The sequence below is a fragment of the Acanthaster planci genome, unplaced genomic scaffold, assembly GCF_054643075.1.
Source record: "Acanthaster planci isolate LZ-2023a unplaced genomic scaffold, COTS_SCS Contig102, whole genome shotgun sequence".
In the NCBI taxonomy this organism is placed as follows: Eukaryota; Metazoa; Echinodermata; class Asteroidea; order Valvatida; family Acanthasteridae; genus Acanthaster; species Acanthaster planci.
Genome location: NW_028257724.1, coordinates 34,474 through 55,607, shown reverse-complemented (window position 1 = coordinate 55,607; position 21,134 = coordinate 34,474). Strand labels below are relative to the sequence as shown.

At 39.4% G+C, this 21,134-nt stretch overlaps 1 protein-coding gene across 2 annotated transcripts in view; it reads left to right on the top strand.

The window, feature by feature from the left end:
- The first annotated feature begins 6 nt into the window (after positions 1-6).
- Positions 7-21,134, top strand: part of LOC147795252 (protein Obscurin-like) — a 55,595-nt gene continuing 34,467 nt past the window's right edge. For both annotated transcript variants that reach the window (XM_087132153.1, XM_087132152.1), the window contains exons 1-4: positions 7-333; positions 7,367-7,481; positions 8,236-8,461; positions 19,904-20,281. In XM_087132153.1, coding sequence (XP_086988279.1) covers positions 7,439-7,481; positions 8,236-8,461; positions 19,904-20,281 — 647 coding nt within the window. In that variant the 5' untranslated portion in view covers positions 7-333; positions 7,367-7,438. The remainder of the gene's footprint in view (positions 334-7,366; positions 7,482-8,235; positions 8,462-19,903; positions 20,282-21,134) is intronic.

The window sequence follows — 21,134 nt, the reverse complement described above, 5'->3', positions numbered from 1 at the left end:
TGACGTGACTCATTAATTTTGGCCTGCAAACTTTGTTTTGCATGTAATTTGATAGTTAGTCTAGCAGTATCTGGACATATAAAGGCTAGTGTCTCCGAGGAACTCACAATTGTTGAAAAGGAAACCGAGTGTCGGGACAAGTTCGAAAAGAAATTCAGCACCGGACTGGAAGGAACTTGTCGTAAACTTGAAGCAACTACAAGTAGGCCCCCTATACCGCATGTGCGTGCCGTTGTCAGCAGTGGAGACTGTACATGTAGTGTACTGCTGCAAGTGGTTGCCTTGGACAGAATTTCCTTTACGAAGACAAAACTCGAAGAAGTCAGTTCACAGGTTAGCCCTTTATTTTTTTTCGTATCTCCAATACGTAGAGCTGCTTGTTTGGTACTTTTTTGTCGTGTTTCAAATAGTTTGGATTCTAAACTCACGTTGGAAATGAACTTTTGTCCTACACATTGAAAACGATAGCCTCAAAGCCAGTGCATTGGGATGACTTTAATTCTGTAAGGCTAGGACAAGAAGCCGCAAGAGCTGAAGTGGTCACATTTGTGGCCCATTTTACAAGGAATACGAACGCTCAAAGAGGTAGGAAATTGTTTCTGACATTTTGATGAAGACTGCAGATTGTCAAAAATGTTAACATTCCAGCTAGAACAGGACGGTCAACTCGTTCATTACAGCATTGGTCAGTTTGACTTTTAATGGACTAATAGTAATAAGTAATATCGATACTTATCAACTGACCTAGCAAAGTGGACTAACTTGCCCAGGACAGGAGCTGATTACATGTATGTTTTAGGGCAACGATTCGAAATGCTAATTTGTCGAAAATAAACTTGACCTTACAAAGGGAGATAGGAAAAAAGATTTGAATGCTGACAAGTATATATGTACAAATTTTGTCATTGGCATCAAAACGATATTCTTTCATAGAGAATCTTCTTCCAATGTACAATGAAGTGTTCATGATTTTAAGTCCTTTTTTCCTAAAAGTTGTTGGTAGTAAATGTGTGAAATTAACTAACTCTCCAAAGGAAACAGTTATAATGTAAGCTCTGTACATGTATACAGTTTATGTATACACACTCTCTAAAAAGAGAAATTTATGTGTCTGGAGAAAATTCAAGCCGGATAAGATGCTATCAATCAACTGCAGGATGAGATTATCCTCAAGTGTTGCACCGTTACAAGAAATGCTGGTTGAACTGTTTAGATAACCCAACATATTTTCGAGATCATTTTATAGCATAGACCTGCAGATACAATTGATAGGCCAGTTTCTACTTGTTTTAGCTGCATTTGAAATTCTTTATTCAACTGTGATGGTGCATTTTTGGTATGGCCTCTGGATGCTTTGAAAACGTTACGTACGTTTAGTGCTTTGATGTAGTCTCTATATTCTTGTAGCTTCTCTGGCACAAAGGTTTTGACAGTTGGTTTTTTTTTTCAAAAAATAAAAAAACATTTAAATAAGCTCCTGATGGAAAATGTCATTTTGACTGGGAAGCTACCATAACTACAGCTTACATTTCTAATGATATTGCCACATTTGTTATGGTACGCACTTATAATCGGATGGAATAAATCACCGACTTTTAATAGTAAGCTTCATTTGTAATCACTTGGAAGGTTGATGTTACCAAAACCATCCTGAGCATACCGGTACCTTTGCTGCAAGGATGTAGATCCTTGCATTCCTTCACTGAAAATATTTGATAAAATGAAAGAAAAATGTAAAAATTTAGTAGTCACGGATATGTAAAATTAAAGATCTAAGTTTATGTAATCAAAAGTAAACATGACCACATTATTGTTTTCCAGATGCTTTTGTATGATTGTAGGTGCCTGTACCAGTTTGAACTATTAATCCCTGTGCATGTAATAACAAAATAATGTTAGGAAGAGGACTGACTAGATTTATGCCTACATGTACATCTCAACCCTTGTTTGTACTGAAGTATCAATGGCTTGGCTGTGCATTCCATTTTTATGACAATACTGGGATATTCAGACATACCGTAGCCTATATGAGTAGTAAGGAATGAAACAATGCTTTTCCATGAGAAGAAATCCTTTTTTGTCATAACTTTAAATCCTGTCACTTCAAATGGCATTCTTGTGGTTTAAACAGGAAGTGTCCAGAATTCTTTTTATACCAAGTGCTGTTTTCTAATGGACCCTGTAAATTGTTGGCATTGTTTAGTAAGATGAATGATCTACTGCTACCGGTATTTGGTTTTGGTATCAAGTGTTGGCTACACTGTGATGCTAATGTGCCAGTCTTGGCTGAGGGCAGAGATGTTAAAGGAACACTCTCAAATCACGGGTCCTTGCCCAATGGAAACACGAGTCCATAAAAATCTCCATGGCAGTACTTTCAATTGATGTTTTCGGTTTTTGGAACCCATTTTCTTAACTTTCAGTGTGACTACTTCTGAGATCTTCTCGATTATGTATTTCTGGCAAAATGTCTATTATTCAAAAAGCAACAAGCAGGAGTTGTTAGGTTTGATCACAGTTTGGGTTAAATTTTCAAAAATTTACATTACATAATCTGTGTCATTTAAGCAAATGGAACCACATAAAGGAAAGTCAATGTACTTCATTCTTTTTCCTGTTATTGTTAAGTTGCCTCGTTTTGGAAGTTCATTTGTACATGTAGGTCAATCAAAGTCACTGTAAGAAATTGCTCGTATCATGACAACCATATGCCAGCTCATCATAATGCATTCTGTTCTTAAAATGTTATTACCACTACTCCATGCAAATTCATCATCCATGTACTTAGATTAGCTTACTTCTAGCGCTTAGGGTTTGCATGGCTGCCATCTTGCAGGCCAAAGCTTTTATTTCACTTGGTATGCACAAAGGAGGTTTCCTGTGGAACAAAAGAACTGCCCTGCAAGATGGCCACCATGTAAAGCCTGTGTAGAATTTATGCATGACTGCCATCTTTCCGGTCAATGCTATTGAGGCGCTGTTGAGCGGCTGCTTTTGTTAGTTACATAAGAGATGCCTTGCAACAATACACTGTTCTCAATGGATAAGGAAGGCTTAAAAGAACCAGTCCACAAAAAAAGCTTGCCCGAATCACGAGGTACAGCAACAGTGTCTTTAGTCTGGGGAATTCAAATCGTTATGGTTTATGTGCAATCAGATAACTCAGTGTACCAGATTTATTCAAATTTAACTCGCAAAAGGCTTAAATTGCAGTCTTCTTTGGCCCCTCACGGCCAGTAGTTACCAAAATTGCCCCATGGCAGCAGAGTGACAGTCAGCTTTACATGTATACTGATTTTGGAGTACATGTAGCTTGCCTGAGTTATACACAAACTGAACTACTGACACTTTTGAGGGGCATGCTTTATCTACTATTGATAAGAACTTCATGAGGTCTCTTGGAATTACTAAGCGTTGGCGAGCATGTTAAAGTGGCAGATGTAGACGTCTTCTTGAGACCTCCCTCCCATATCACAAGCTGTCTGTTATTCCAGCTTTTTACAGGCTTCCAGTACTGGTTACCGCAAGAAAGGTTTCTCACCCTTTTACTGGAAATGGTCAGCAATTAGCTATTGGGACTTTTAACACCAATCGTTCATGTTCCTCGCCATCCATTTTTTTCAAACTGTGGAGGGGATCACACTGTGAGACTGTGCATAAATATGCAGCCTCTCAAGAACAAAACTGAGGGCGATATCGACTATATTTAGTTCTGGTACTGATATTTTTGCATTAACGGAAGCCTGGCTCAGGGATGTTGATGATGCCTGCAGAACTGAGGCAACTCCAGCGGGATTAGAGCTTCTAGACCACCCAAGAACCAGTTGAATGGGGGGGCCACTGTATTGCTTCTTCATGATGGTATGGAAGTTGGCAAGATGGCGGCAGGTGAACGCCAATCATGTGAATTTTCTGAATGGTTGATCAGGTCTGGATCACAGCTTCTCAGACTGGTCATTGTATACAGGCCACCGTATTCATCTAACGATCGAACCACTGTGACTGCATTCATTAACCCTAACTCCCTAGGGTGTGTGCAAAATCACACTAAAATTGGAGGATTCAGGACTGTTAGGGTTAATGAGTTTTCTGATTATTTAGAATCAGTCTCATTATCAAGTGAACCACTTGTGATTACTGGAGGTTTTAACATTTATGTTGATAGAATCCAAAACCTTGATTCTGTGCACTTCATTGAAATGCTTGAATGTACATGTATGAGCTTGCAGCAGCCAGCATGTCTCTACTCCTACTCATGTATATGGTCACACATTGGATCTAATAATCACCTGTTAGAGTCCATTGTCCAGGGCATTTAAATCTTTGACCAGTTACATGTATATTCTGATCATTCGTCAGTTTTGTGTAATACAAATTTTAATATAAGCCATGCGTGTGAAAGGAGTGTAGCAAAGTTGAGGTTATTGATTTGGCTCCTTAAGTTTAGGGATGACTTTTTCAGTTCAGAATTATGTAATGATGATTCAGCTCATGTTAATCCAGAGGATCTTGATGGCCTAGTTCAGTTGTATAATGATACCTTGTGTACTGTTATTGACCACCATGCACCAATTAGGACTAAAACCCTTCTGGTTCAACCACGAGTACCTTAATTGGTTTAATAATGACATCAAAATGGCCAAGTGAGAGAGAAGAACACTTGAAAGTCAGTGGTGTTTGACTAGGTCACAGCAAGATTTAGACTTGTTCAAATGCAAGAATAATAATGTCACATTTTTAACGAATATTGCTCGTCAGGAATATTATACTGATTTTATAGAAGATAATAGTTCTGATCCAAAGAGGCTTTTAAGGCCAATAGGTCTCTTTTCCTAAACAGGTTTCAGTTTTACCTTCACGTACTGATGATTTACAGCTTGCTAACTGTATGAGTGAATTTTTTTTGTCCAGAAAATTTTCAACAGTATGGTAGGTTAAAACTGCATTGTATGGATTGCTTGCTTACACACGACATGCCTATTTCCTCTGAACCGAGATTCATCCATTTTGACCGATTTTAGCCAATTTTTCCAAAGTTGTGTTCGTAAACTTGTGACTGGTTCCAGCAGGAAAACGTGCTTACTGGATCCAATTCCTACTTAACGATTGAATTCTCTTTTGCCATTCATTACAAGGCTGGTCAACATTTCGTTAAGTACCGCGTATTTTCCAGGAGGATTAAAATCAGCTGTTGTTCTTCCTCTTTTAAAAAAAGCCTGGACTCATTTATTTCAAGTAGGCTTGATTATTGTAACAGCTTGCTTTATGGCTTACAGTTAGAACATAAAGTCAGAACTTGAATAGCCTGAGGGGAACTTCAAGGTGCTAACTTAGCAAAACCACAATTTAACAATGTCTAGTTAAAAACACAGAGCATTATGTGTGTGTATCCCGTCAAGCATACATGTATGCCAAATGCAGAAGCTACCCACAGGGAGGAAACATAGCCTATAGTATCAACATTGCATTCATCCCAGACGCACCCTACAAAAGTATTCCAGGAGAAAATCCCAAGGGGAGGATTGTTCATTGACTGCCCAATGTCGCTTCATTTCCCTGGCGCAAGTTCTGGCAGAAAATATTATTCCCATGGAGGAGAGGTGGACCCCGGCATAGCGATACAAAGACATCTCAGTCCATGTAAACTGTGGATGAGGCAGATGATGCACTCCTAGCTTTGCATATTGCTAGTCTTGGCCCAAGGATTGAGTGCTTTGCACTTAGGTTCAAGTGAGGACTGTGAGCGTGCCCTAAAGTAAAACACCCGAGGAGAATAGCTGACCACATCAACATAGTTTGCTGGAATTGCACTGTATTGAAGTATTTGTTGACACATACAAAACTCGTCCATATGAATCATATCATTAGTACCAACACGAATGAGTAAAATGGGGGGGGGGGCAGCAGTGCACCTTGTTGATAATATGTTGGACACATCCCCCAAACGGGCACTGCGTTTGCCTCGCCAACTAACAGTGATGTCCAAATTGAGCTGGCCTGCTGCCCTACAGACCAGGGAGTCTCCAATGGTCAGTATGTGACCTACAGAGGTACCGGGTAGTGAGGGCAAAAATGGAGGAAAAAGAAAACTTGGCTGAAGGAACCAAAATATTCAATGTGGGGGGTTCCATCAGTGGACTCACAGGAATCGAGTGAATATGAGTGGTAACTCTGTTAAAGTACCCATGATTTGTGATCCCTTTGGGATTGGTCAGAATCCTGCCTTTAGTTATCTGCAATCCTGTATACCAGGCAAGATATGGGACGGAGGGGTACCCCCCTTATCTGTCCAATCCCTGTACACACTCTAGACTATTGTTACCTAACACATCCCCTCTAGAAGTCTGTAAAGAATTCCTGAGATTCCGATCAAACAATGACCAACACAAAGGCGGTGGGGGGTTCTCTCCATCCCATATCTTGCTTCAAATGCAATCCTGGACAAAATAGTTGGAACACCTTGTGGGAAGCGCAGTGAAAAGATCCCCCTCTCCCCTATTCAATGTTGCGGTAATTTATTGGACCAAGATTAAGCCCAACTTACCCAATGAGAAACAACATTGACAGGGGGCGAGGGGGAGGCATGTTCCAACGAGATTTGTCCAGGATTGTCTCTAAAAAGTCCGCCTAATCCTAATAGGGAGTGCGTACATCCCGCTCTTAAAAAATGCTGCACATGCACGCATGATAACAACTGGAGCGATACACCACCTCAACTGAAAAAACATCCTTTTTCTTTTTCTTTCACGGTTCACCGTTGCAATGTTTGCAACATCTGAAACCCAACCAGAAAGTGAAAAGAGCTCAGACAAAATTGTGTACTCCTCATGTAACCATATTGCCCGTCAGGCCGAATAAAATACATTTAGAACTGATGTCTCACATTTACTTTCCATTCCAGCTGTGAGGAATTTTACTCTTGGATAGCGCAGATATTGACAGGTGCCAAATACAGTCGTTCCTGACATATATGTAGATATTGCTGGTTGCCAATATCCATTCTATTAGTGAATGAAATGTTAAATTAGCAGATCAAAAATTGGCATGGTACAATTGCTGTACTTGTCTTTCACTTTGTTCATTGAGAATGCAGTGGCATACATGGACAGGGTAACTGGTGCTACATTTCTGGCGTAGGAGGGGGCAACTGGGGGTGCACATATTTTTTCAAGGGGGCACCACCAGAAAATAAGCTGCAGCTACATGACAACGGACACTGTTCAAAGTTTTCAAATGGGGGGCACTGGGGGAGGGGGTTATAGCATCCGAACATGCCCCCCCTCCTGTAGTTACGCCACTGTGAGACTGACAGGAAATGTTCCAATTTGAGAAGTTGTATTAATGTCAGTTATACTCTTTATTGTAGATAATGCCATATGGTATGTTCACGTCCACCTGGTTTCCCACGGTTCCAACAGAGATTGGATGATTCAACATCATGTCATTCTTTTCTGCTGGTCATTTGCTGGAGACTATAGAAGGTAAGATGGACAGTGCTTCTGTTGCAACATGGATTCACTTTTTCATATTTAGTTTCTGGTTTTGATGAAAATTAGTTTCTTACCGGGGGGGAGGGGGTTGAGAGGTGTTTCAGCAGAACCAAAGTCAAATGACAGATGGCTGAGGTCACTCAATAAAGATTGTCCCAATGCCACAAACATCAACCTCAACTATCCTCACTCCATCAGTCAGAGGACTGAGGGCTGTAAGGGTTAATAGGAACTTACAAGACATCGTGAGCTTGATGCTGGGAGGGGTGTTTACAAAGGTCACATACATATGTAGTTGTAAGTCTTTCTCATCTTTATTCATATGATTTATTCATAAAGTCTTTTGCTAAATCAAGTATAAAGAATCAGTAGCACTTTAATGACTAACTATTAAAGTAAAACTCTGTTTTACTTTAATAGTTAGTCATCAAAGTGCTACTGATTCTTTATATTTGTATTCTACCTGACTGATACAGCTACCCACCGCTAAATCAAGTTAAATGCATGTACCAAAATGACATACACTGTATATACATGTACATGTATTGTAAATTATGGCTAGAACACATTATTTTGTAATGTACATGTACGTCAGCTGTTTACATGATGTCAAAATATATTCAGAAAGGGTACTCACTTGGAGTTGTACATTGGACCATGTTTCCATAGTACCAGCTCTCTGAGTAAAGATTTGATGAATACTGCCCTCTTATGTTGGAATTTGGCCAATTTGATCACTCCCAAGAGTCCAGCGATAGTGATCTTGACAGCAATGGCTTTGACACAGCATCTGAAGGTGAAGAGGCGCCAGAGTTCACCCAGCGATTGGTGGATCAAACAACCAGGGAGGGGGAATCAGTCATCTTTGTCTGTACAATCACTGGCCACCCCAAACCGGATGTGAATTGGTTCAGGAATAAGTCGGCCATTGGGAAACACGAAGACTTCACCATCGCTGTGAGCAGAGACAGGTAAGTCGTTATCTTTTTTTCCTTTTTTGGTTAATGTGTATCATCTCAAATCACAACTTCGTCTGATGTCATTCTGTTTGTAACTAAAGAAGTTAGGAGAAAATTTTAATTTTTTAATGCTCAAGAGATATAGCTTGATTGTTTTAGCTTCATTTTTCTCATTAAAAAAGTATTCATGAATTATGCCTGAGTTATTTAATATGTTCTTTATGTTTATTTTACAATGGATGAAGAGACTGCAATTTGCATAACACTACTGATATGAAATGGTTCTCATTTAAAAATTGACTTTATTCATAATACATGCATGCACAAAAATAAATGATTTGTTAACTGTAATTTGATTAAAGTTTGATTGTTATTCCCAGAGCGAGAAGTTACCTTACCTTTCCAATGCATGAGTGATGGAGGAACCATCAAAATAAGTTGAATACTAATAGTCACTGCGAAAAATGTACTCTTCCATTCAGAATTTGTTGTGGCTCTGTGCCAGTAATCAGTAAAACATACCGGTATTCCTTCACGTTTAGCATTTCATGACACTCATTTAACGCTTAGCATTTCTTTTTTCTTGAATGACACTTCTTAATTCAAGATAACCTCACTTCCCATCGTTATATCATTCTGGTTATTTGTTTTCATTTTCAGTTTCAATTACTTTGCCATACAAACAACTTCCTGTTTCCTGTTCACTCCAAAGGTATTTAAGTACATGTTGGTGTACTTATCATATGTTTATTAGTTTAGATACCTCAGGCCAAGTATCATCCGATTAAGATCATCTATGTTTGTTCCTTGTCATTCCCTGAAGGATGTGAATTCCTTGAGATGAGCATTAATATCCGATGAAGGTTAAATTGTATTATTAAGTTGAAGAACATCAGATGACAAATTAGGCCTTGTGTGAAGGCCAGGGTAAGAAATAGTTTAATAGTGTGAGGGGACATTTTCAAAACAACTTTTGTTTATTTCATGTTGTCTGCACATTTTCTCGAAATTCTAGCAAAGCCAAAAGCACCAACAGAAAGGACAGTTTGATTTTTTTTTAATGACCAGTAAAACTAATGACACATCCCAATTTTTCTTCGTGGAATTCTGGATGAAAAACCAAAAAATCAAGACTTAACATTGGTTGATTGTAGGATTTACATGTTTGTACATGTAGATGTTCAGTTGAAAGAAAAATTGTTATAAATAGAGCTGGAAATAAACTTCCATATCTGCTCGGTAAACGTGTGGGTTTTACTTGTTGTCCGGTTGTTCTTCAAGACTGAAGTCCAATTTCTGTCAATATTTTATTTCATTGTACATCACTCACATACCCTGGGGATTGCGATTCCAATCTACAGTGTACATGTAGGTCTGGCAATGGTTGAAGAAATTATCTCCTAAGTTGTTGCACTTGGCATCCATATTGGAGCTCTAGAGTTGCCAATTAGAGGAGGCAAACAGGTCAGAGAATACTGGGAGAATGGTGTGTGTCAGCGGAGAGGTCGAAGAAAGCTGTAAATAATACAGGTCTTGGAATCTATGCCGTACATCACAGCTTTGTACTGGATACGAATGGTTTATGTCAAAACGTCTGAAATGGTTTGTTAGTTACAATAGTAGCCCTGCATTTGTGTATCAAATATTTTGACTGATGAAAGGATATTTCAAAGGAATTTTTTTTCATTCTGAGAATTTGAGCATTTTTCTCTGAAAAACTGCACATCGCTAGTGTTTACAATCAAAAGATTAAAAGCTAACCAATCAACTACCAGTACAGTATATAAAAGCCCTTGTGACCTGAAAGTACAATTTACTGACAGTTACAAATTTATTGTCTTTACTTTCTCAGAAAACAAATTTTTAAATGGATGATAATATTTATGGCAGTGTCCTCTATTTGTAAACGTATGTATATTCTTGTTATGTCAAAGGTCTAGATTTTATAAATGAAGACAAGTGTTGTTTGATCATTCACATGACATTTCTGAGTAAATGGCCAAGTAATTCTCCCAGGAATCATAGAATCATGAAGGCTATCTTTGACGTAGTTCTTTTGGGATTAACGAGCAGAGTGACCCATATTGGAATGTGTTTGTGGGATTGGTATCGGATATAATGAGCCGACATTACGCCCATAGGCCACAGAACAGTTACTGTATCCAGCTTTAATTAAATACCAGCTCCCTCTTTCATGCTGTACATCTTCAAGTGGGTATCCCGCAGGGTAAGTAATGTGACTGGTATTTTTCCACACGAGGCGAAGTGCTTTGCAGTAGTATCATTTTTCGAAATTTGTGAAGAGCAGGATGCAGTACCAACACGAACATCTCTGTTCCTGTAAGTTTTTCTCTACCGTAAAATGGCACCGATGGTAGAAAGATCTGTGTTAATCATATTTCAGTGTCAGATTTTCAGGATCCAATTAATCCATTCTCAGTTGAAATGCCTTTTGATAATAGTAATAATAACTTGTAAATGCGCACATATCCGCCCTATTGGGTGTTCAAGGCACAGCAAACCTTAAGATAAACAAATCATGGAAAGTAATACAAACAATCAAACTAAGTCCTTGAGACTTTGTGTTGTTAGAAGGGTTTTGAGTAGTGATTCCAATTTAGTGGTACAAGGACAAGATCTAAGGTGAAGTGGTATAGAGAGTTCCAGGTGTGTGGAGCTGCCACAGAAAAAGACCTGTCACCCAGGGATGCCAAGACTTGGGTTCCTTGTGAAGTAGCATGTTGCTGGATCCTAGATTTCTTGTAGGAGTGTGAATTTGAAGTAGATCAGAAATGTAGGTCGGAGCTCTGCCGTTGAGTGCAGATTGACATGAGAATTTGATTGAGAATGATTGACGTCTTGGCAGACCAGTTTTAAGTCATTATGGTCTTTGAAGACATCCTATCTAAATCCCCTCTTCAAGTTCCCATTACATTTCCCAAATATTTGAAGTCTTGAGATTTCCCATCCGTTCTGATCAAGCTCGTATTACATTTTACTGCTGCAAAAAGACTCTACTTTGCTGGGCATAATTTCCATTTTCAGTGACATAAATTGTAGATTATCAGTGTTAAACTGCTCATTGGATTAAGATTTAATCAAGAGATTTGTATTTTGACCAAGAACCTTATTTCAGGAATTCAAACCACAAAGCGCAACATTTATCATATATGCCTTCAACTCCATAATTCATACCTGTTTTAGACAAAAACGTTTATACTTTAAAAACCATAATACATTTCAACACCTTGAATTCCATCCATCAGCATGTACATACATGTACATATACATGCAGTTGATCTTTTTTAATCTTGGAATTCCTAGCCAGGCCATCTGGTCTGGAGAATTCGTCCAGGTCATCTCTCCAAAAAAGTGCCCTTGGATGTCCTGGTGCTTTCAACAGTGTGATATTAATTTGGGCATGTCTTTGGAGGCCTTCCGTTATCGCATTCGGTACCAGTTCATTGATTTTTATCCAGTAAATTACAGGGGCAAAATCCTCAACAAGTCTATGGCTGTCTTCCGAATTCTGTTCAATTAGAAACTGTTTGTCCCTACCTTAAAATGGCCAAAGTATGCAGCAAGGATCAAGTGAAGGTCCTACTGGAACCTGTCAGCTAATAATGTAAATTTCTAGCGGGCAATAGATGCAGTTGCCGTTAGTGAAATGTTGCAGATGTATTCAACTCCATCTAGAGATATTAAACTCTCCCAGCCTGTCATCCCTGGTAGCATCAAGATGGAGATTGGAGCATTTGACAGACTTGCGCTGAGATCAGAATAATTTTTATTTTAATCAAGACGAACTAAAAGAATAGTTTCAATGGGTAATTGGTACACTTAAGGCTTCTGAAATGTACAGGGTTACATCTATCAAACTTTGAAATAGACTGAAATGCTCAGTGAAATCAGTGGCATATCTGGGGGGACGCACCCTCCCCAGATGCCCATGCTTCCCCAGTGGTCCCCTCCATTTAAAATCTGTCAAAAATCTCTGTTGAAATGTAGCTGCAGCTTATTTTCTTGTAGTGCTCCCTTGACAAAATGTGTGCACCCCTGCCCCCCCCACACTAGCCCCAGTTCAATATACAGGTTTGTAGGAGAATGTTATTAGAGAATGGAGGAATGGTCTGTTAACATATTTTTTATATTGGCCACAGGCTGCTTAAATTCAATTTCTTAGTTTTTGTATCAAATCTTCCCATAGTGATGAATGGCCGAAGCAACAGTAGGAATGAGTTTGTTTACACACTTAGCCTTGGCAGGATTTCCCATCTGCCTGTTACTCTCCCAGATAAGTCATCAATTTGTATCCACTTGACCTCCATAAAATTTGTTGCTCTTGAAAATGCCCTTTCAGACACCAACTGATGAATGGTCACAGGGTCAGTTACGACATTCCACTTACAATGGGTGATGATGAGTGAATATTATCTTTTCAGTTTCTGGACAGAGGACCGGACTTTTCACATGGTCTTTTTACTTTAATTGAATTTGTAGCTTGTGGAAGCAACAAAACACAACTTCAGAGTGTGTTTGGGGTGTAAAGGAATTGTGAAGGAAGGAGAGACTTTGTGTTTGGCACCAGGAAAACCAAATTTGGTAACTTGTTGGTGTGGTGGTTCTTGTCCTGTTTTGCCTGCACCTTGGATGACAGCTTATTAGCCCTTCTAAACCTACCCCTCATTAATAGCCCACCCCTGGATGATATTGTCATGTATTTGGTAAAGAAGCCAGTCTTTATGAATCACTTCTGAAAGGTACTCCCCCTTCTGCCATCTCTCTATCTCCTTCAAGACCCATATGATTAGCTAAAGCTAGACAGTCACATTAAACCACTCAGAGACACCCCAAGAGTACAGTAATCAGGAAGGACTAATCTGTTGTACAACCATCAAGACTAATCTCAACAGGTTCTATCTAGTTGATCTTGTTAGCCACATCATTGATAGGAGAAACCCAGCAACCCACCCCTCCACACCTATCAAAAAGCTAATCTGGTTAAGCTGTACCCAGTCAGTCACTGTTAACATGCTGTTAGCCACTTCATGTGCCCCCCCACTCACTTCACACCCTTCAAGGCTAATTGGATTACCCAGTCACTGGGTACAATTCCAAAAGCAATACCCAACACCAAAATTCTGCCTAATGAACATCAACCCAAAAATGTAAGGTATTCTGTATGGTGAAAGTACTTGGCATGATCATTTCTTTATGGGTACCATTTAAATTCAGAGTGACCATTACCAGGGAGGATGTCCAAGTCTGACCTAGACATGACCCTGGTGGTGTTGTCTGCTTTGAGTTTAAGGGTACTCAACAGCAGATTTTTCTTAAAGGACATACATGTAGTCTTCACCTGACAATTTTATTTCCCTGATGAAGGAAGCAGTGGACAAACCATGTTGGAAGTGATGAGTGATCTTTCTTTTTTTTCATTGCTTGAAGTGATTTTAAGTGATTACTTTCTGTTTGTCCAGACTGTTCCTTTTTGTATCAGAGAAGTTGGGAAGGAATTTTAATTAAATGGCCATGTGATGACTGTACAAATGATTTCAAAAAGACAGCACACCCTCCGGAAATGTAGGCAGACTGAATTAGTCCATAGTCTTTGTCCTACATGTAGCTCTATGGTTGATGTTTATTACCACTTTGTATGCCAAGTGAATATTGGGTGTAGGATCTCCCAAGGTTACCTCCTTATGAGGCATAAAGGGATGCCTTGCGTGAAGAGACATTGCACTTGCTGAAAAGCAATTAACTCAGATGTCATCTCCAGTTATACTCTTGCCAGGGATTGGCTGCAAAGTTTTGTGGTTGACTTAATAAAGTCTTAAGGCTAGGCAAAGATGGGATGAAAACTTGGATGGAGGCTAATTAATTGGAGTTCACTGACCCAAGCAGGATGGCTATGTATACTCATTAGCTCCTGCAGTTTCTAAAGTGCATCTCACCTTATGCCACATACATGTACATGACCCAGCACTGCCTGTGTATCAATTTACATGTAGTTCATACATTGCACGGGGCGGCACACGATAGGGGTAGCCATAATCCGGTCCTGTCTCCTGCGACATACACCTTCACGTTTTGATCAAAAGGGGCAGCAGTGGAGATCCGTAGCCTGTGTTCAATACTTGTGCATGCCGTAGTCTTCACATGGAGACACCGCACCGCGTATTGCCCATATAGAGTGCAACATGAACCTTTGAAAATATTTCTTGTTGGAGTTTTCCTGAAGATATACCCCACATACATATTTGCAGTGGACGTTAGTAATGACACACATGATAAAGCCAAAAGTAAAAGAAGTTTTTAAGTGATATTCAGCCATTTTATGCAACATCGTCATCAGAAGCCAGTATTGATCCTTGACATATCATAAACTGATTTTTATCGACATTATTAAACCCTTATAAACTCTACACTATTCAAATATCAACTGGACTTTCGGTTACGAAATAAAATCCTGTGACAGAATAAAATCAGAGGGAACCAGATTTTCAAGCTTGTGAATATGGCTTTTAAAACCTTTCTAAACTAATGACCACCAGGATGATCTTTAGTTTAACGCTGACTTTACAGTTGTGTGTTTCACGTTCTTGTGAAAACCCGGTTGCAAGAATATCTTGATTTGTTTTACAGGAAGAGAGGAAATAAACAAATTTTCACTGCTCGAAAAAAGCTATTGCATATTCGATTACATAAGATCATTGACTAACAAAATAATCCATTAGACGTCATGTTTCCATCACAAAAGCTCACTGGCTTCCAGTTTTAGGACCCTCAACATTAAGCAAAACTAAGTTGAAGAAGGAAACATAGCCTAGGTGATGCAGGAAGACCACTGAAACAAACATGCAAAGGTCTATTTAAGGCCCTAATTTTGGGAAGAGCCACCCTCCATATTTTCTGGCTATGTGCGTTAAAAACATTCCATGTAGGCCTACATGTAACCCCCAATATTTTGCAGTTTCATTTTAAATATTCCTGTGAACATGTACACTTTATGAAAATTCATGCAAAAGTCATTTGTCTCCAAAAATAGTTCCACAGGTTCAGAATGTTCAGTTTAGAATTGCAGCTGGCAAAACAGTGAAAGTGTTAGTCAGGACACACCCCAGCATGAATCTAACCCAGCCTCTGGGTTGTCAATTCATTGATTTACCAGATGAACTTACCCTTGTACCAAGCCTATGGCATGTTAGTTCCAGGCAATTTGAATAGCTGGTTTCCTTGCTCAGATGGGGTGGTCTCTCAATCTTGAGATTGTCCTCAAGTTCACCCTTCACTTTCTTCTTCTGGTCAGTGCTCTTATTGATTGAAAACCAGACCCCTTCTAAAAAGGGAAATAATTGGTGTTTTCAGGGCATTCCTACTCTGGCTGTTGTTTGTTTGACATTTCTGCTTACATTATATTTTTAGTAGCACCATGTAGGATGGTAGTACCAACATCCCCCGGTGTTAAACTGTCCGGTTTAGCTTCTCTCAAGCTCATTTGGTAACCATTTTGCTGTTTGTTTTTACAAACCTGGTGTTTCTTCTCTGGTGTAATGCTTTTGGCATTTTCTTCGGCAAGACCTTTTGCCCTTTTCTGGTTTCACTAATTACTCCTTCCACTCCTGCAAATTTCATCAGTCACAGCGGGGGAAATTAATTTCATCCTGCAAACTTTATTAAGTGCTTAAAAGCAAAGATATTGGCAGACTTCACTCTGTACACTATGGCCAGGTAGCAAACATGTGTCTACCAGTGAGCATTGTAAAATTCAATTCCCTTGCTGAAATCTGATCAGTTTTGCCAAAATTAGAGTTGTCAGTTTTCATACCCTTACACAATTTGAAATTGTTATTGGTCAAACTTTAATTTTGAATAGAATTCTTGTAGCTGTACATATGTGCAAGGCATATCAAGTTTTGCCGTCACCAAGTTATCCGGAGCTTCCCGAGAAAAGGTGACATTTTGCCCAATTTGGAAACCTGACGACTATCATTTTCAGAAAATTGGAGCATAGAAAGTGTGGCGTGCTATTTTGTTTTGCCGTGACTGGAATTCCTGCAATGTTGTAATCGCACAACTCATAATTTACACATTACATGCTTGTGGGTTGACCATAGGAGATTTCACGGAACTTGGTACACACGCTGAACAAACAACGCATCTCGGACTATTGATGGGAAACAGATTTGGGTGATAAATCAGTGGGGAGTCGCAGATGGTTAGCACACATTGAATGGTTGGGGTTGGTTCTGTGATGTTGGAGTGGAGTGGAACAAATTGAGATGGACAATGGGTGAAGGATGCTGCGAGAATCCCTGACCGGTGAGCAAAGCTTGGGGAACCAGTGACTAGCCAGATGATGAAGAGTATCCTTTCACAAACAGTAAATCTGTTCTTGCAAGGTTGACACCATGTTTGTCAAAGCTATAGGGAGCTATCAAATAATTATCAATTTCTTTGTATGGCTAATTTCTGGAACTTCAAAATAATGCCAGCTGTCAAGTTTTTGAAATTGTTGATCAAGCTTCTTTGAAGACAAGTTTGTTTCTTTGACATTGAATGTATGTAAACATGAAACAAATTGCTTGCCAACAAAAGAGACAACGTAGTGTGTGATGTACAATATGTCTGCATTTTTCATTGGATGGAAAATGTATCTTCATCACTTAGCACCTAAATTCCAAGCCCAACCCTAGATATTACACCGGCCAGAGATCATATCAACCTAAATGTTTGACTTCTCCCAAACTGTTTTCTTAGTTACATGAATGGCATGGATCCAGTGTTGGTTTGTCTTGGAATCAGCATGACACAGGCTTGGATGTGTCTCAGTTACCCACGTGTTTCATTTCACACACTTCATAATCTAAGCTGTTATTTTTGTCAGTCTCATCTCAGTCATGTCGCATTTAATTTCATGGATGGCATCAATTCTTCACATGCACGTGTAGCCACAGGTCCAGTCTTACTTTTATGTCAAATATTGAGCTGATTGTTATCCCGTGAATTATTTGCTGTTTTGTCTGAAAAATGGTTGCATGTATCACCTGGTGGACCACAGCATTAGTTGCCATTGTGAAAAAAAAGTGCATTCTTCAGGTCTGTACGTCTGTGTGTATCATTACTTTACATCAGTTTAGTGGAATCGGTGGTCATTTTCATGTCCCAGGTTTGAATCTTACCTACTTGGTGTACACCTTTCAGAATTGGGTTTTGTCATTCTGTTATTGATATGTTGGATAACTTGGGTTTGTCTAAGAATCATTGGCTTAGTGTTTTCCTCCAAGGCTAAAATATACAAACCCTGTTCATGTTGTATGTCATATAATTCATTGCAAAAGGCTCTTGTGTGGTACATTGGGTAGGCATTCACCGCGTTCAGGGGACAAGTTCTTTTGTTAGGGAAATTTAAACCGAGTTGTGGGGACATTTCTGATTCCCCACAACGTTTTCAGTCCCCACAAAATAGGTGAAATGTTGAGTGTATGCCCCCACAACTACAGTGAGGGAGTATGTGAACATGCCATGATGAACTTCAAGGATGATTAGTAAATTGTCATATACTGGTACATGTGCATGTACATTTAGTTTGAAAGTTTCAAAAATTGTTTTTCTGTTCATTAACATTCATAGTGTAATAGCTCAATGTGGTAACACTATGCACATGTACAGTCAGTACAGTCAATATGAAAATAATACAACAGTACAAATGCACAAAAGACTGGCTTTTTAGCACCTTAATCCCCTCACACTGCTAGCATAAGGAACGTTTTTGTTCTAAGATCCAGGCTTAGAAAGGGGTTACACACGCCCCATTCCATAGGCCTGTTGCTGTGTTGACTTCTCAGACTCCATGTGTAGCTCATTTCTGGAATGACTCAAATGCATATGAGGAGCAGCTTTACACATTTGGGACCATTACAACACTAGTTGGCAAAGGTGTTTATAATATTGCCATTAATGGTACTAGGTACACTTCTAGCATAACGAACGGTTCCGTTCTAAGATCCAGGCTTAGAAAGGGGGTACACACGCCCATTCCATAGGCCTGTTGCTGTGTTGACTTCTCAGACTCCATGTGTACCTAGTACCATTAATGGAAACTTTATAAACACCTTTGCCAGCTAGTGTTGTAATGGTCCCAAATGTGTAAAGCTGCTCCTCATATGCATTTGGGTCATTCCAGAAATTAGGGCTCCTTTTTTTCATGTCCCTGTCACATCTGACATTTGATTTTGTAAGTTCAAAACACATTTTCTACATGTAATTTCCAAGAGTGATAAATTGATGCAAATTACCTGCCACACAAAGTGTAGTAATAGTTTGAAATCAAATCAATCATGTCAAATAACAGAGGTTAGATGTAACGAGGACACAAAAATGACACCCTTTTGGTCCCCTTATTTCTGGAATTACCCATTTCTAAAATGAGAGAGTACATGTTTATACATGTACATTGATTTCATGACAATTTATCAAAAGGCATGATTTATGCTCGTAGTGTGTACACATATCCTTGTTTAGAAACTGCTTATCCCTGGTGTGCCGTACAAATGGTGTAGGCCTATGTGCATGTAAGTGTTGTCAACCTTCTGCCCCCCCCACCTTCATGTGTACATATTTATCTATGGACGGCTCTTTAACAGATTTTTTTTCTTCTCTGAATTGGGATGTGTTCGATGCTGGAATGGAATGCTTCCATGAGCATCTGTTCAGTCATGGGCAGAGTGTTATTTAATCAGTTGGTTGCCAATAAAATCCAGCAGTGATTCTGACAAAATGATGGTCTAGAAATAGCAGCGTCCGCTGAGCCTTTATGCCGAACACGTGCCTCGGCATTTGGGCAAAATATCCGACAGAGAGCCAAGATTAAAGGGTGCAACAATGTTGTGTTTCTTCAGTTGTAAAACAACACATTTATGGAATTCCTCCTTTGCATGTTCAATAATTCAGTTCTTGAAGCAAGCTGAAGAGCCAATCTACAACAGATATCAAATAATGTCTGTAGAGTTGTTTTTCAAGTAGCATTCTCTCAATGAAAAATGAATGTTTTTAGTGGAAACATTATCAAGAATTCTTGTACGTACATGTATTTACATACATGTACATGTAATGAATGTTAAATTTAATTTTTGCAGCCTGTAATGTAAATCTGTAAATAGTAACTTGATATGAATGTGTAAGTCTCCATGAGAAAGTTCCCGGTATATTGTAAAATGTTAATGATTTATTCACATCTTATTATTACGGAGCAGTATATCAGGATAATATGCCATTATTACATTACCTGATAAAGGAAAATGTTGGACCAATGGGTTAGTAGTGTTGGATGGTTCTTGTTTAGGATCTGTCTCTTTTGGCCATCTGTATGACTCATACAGAGGCCTCACATTACCGTATTGTTTTATCGTAAATTTCTTTTAAAAACTTTTTTTTGCCCTGATTTTCATACAGATACAGCCTGCAGATCAGCCCGGCATATCCTGAAGACACTGGTATCTACACAGCCCAAGCATCCAACAGTTCCTGGGTGAGATGTTCACAGGCAAGATTAACGGTCAAAGAATTCTTCACAGACAGTGATGAACTGAATGGTCTGTGCTTTGGTAATGACCTTCAACAGGCAGATGGTAGCAGTGAAGATGAAGATTCATCTGCTGACGTAGACCCAGAGACGGAGGCGGCGGCAAGGTTAGGCAACAACAAGGGGCAAGGACGGAGGTCAGGAATGATGGCCAAGATGTTAAAGAAGAGAATCCGGCTTAAGCCAGGAGACACAGCCTTGCTGGAGTGTTTCTTGGATCCATCCAAGGCAAATGTCAAAGTCAAATGGTACGTACATGTATAAGAATAAACACGTTGATCTAAACATTTCTCAGGTCAAAAGATGGATGTTTAAGGAAGTAGCAAAACAAGGTGATGGAGATCCATGGTGATTATTCAAAAGTCTTTCAGGGTCAGTAATATCAGAAGCAATCTCTCCATTCTTGAAAAAAGGTGTATTTCAAACAACTGGGACATTCTGAATTCATCAGACTTTTGGCTGGAACTGTCTCCTGCAGAGAAATAACCTATTTGATCTTCTAAACATCCTTGAGGGCAACACCTTGAATGATAACCCATTTCTTATCTATCTGTGGATCTTTGAAGCAGCCAGTAATGGGCTGCCTCAGTGTGACATGGTCCTGACATATCACGCCAACCAGTCCTCTTCAAAGTTTCCCTCCCATTGGATTAAATGCTACTCAAACACAAGACCCATTTTGCTACGGAAATCTTTTGCCATTGACATTCCACGGCATAGTGCTCTGCTGTCTGGCTAGGCAAGTAGCTTTGATTATCAAGTGAATGGAATATTAGTACTGAGCTTATCAAGCTCTCCTGGCCCTCTTGACACTGAGGCAGATGTTATTGCGGTCAGGAGTGATGAACGACAAATTGGAGTAGGCAGGCAGCAGCTATGAATGATGGTCAGCGAGTTTTCCTGATGGGACCTGCTGTTTCATGTCAGCAAACCATGACCCTGTTGGATTGATGCATGTACTGTCAACAAAGAAACCATGCCACAGACTGTCAAGAAGCAAAATTCTAACGCATTGTCTTACCCATACTTGTGGCCATTGTGGTGATTTGATTTTCTTTAGAAATTGCACGGAATATGAAGTACGATCTTAATCCGTGTTTG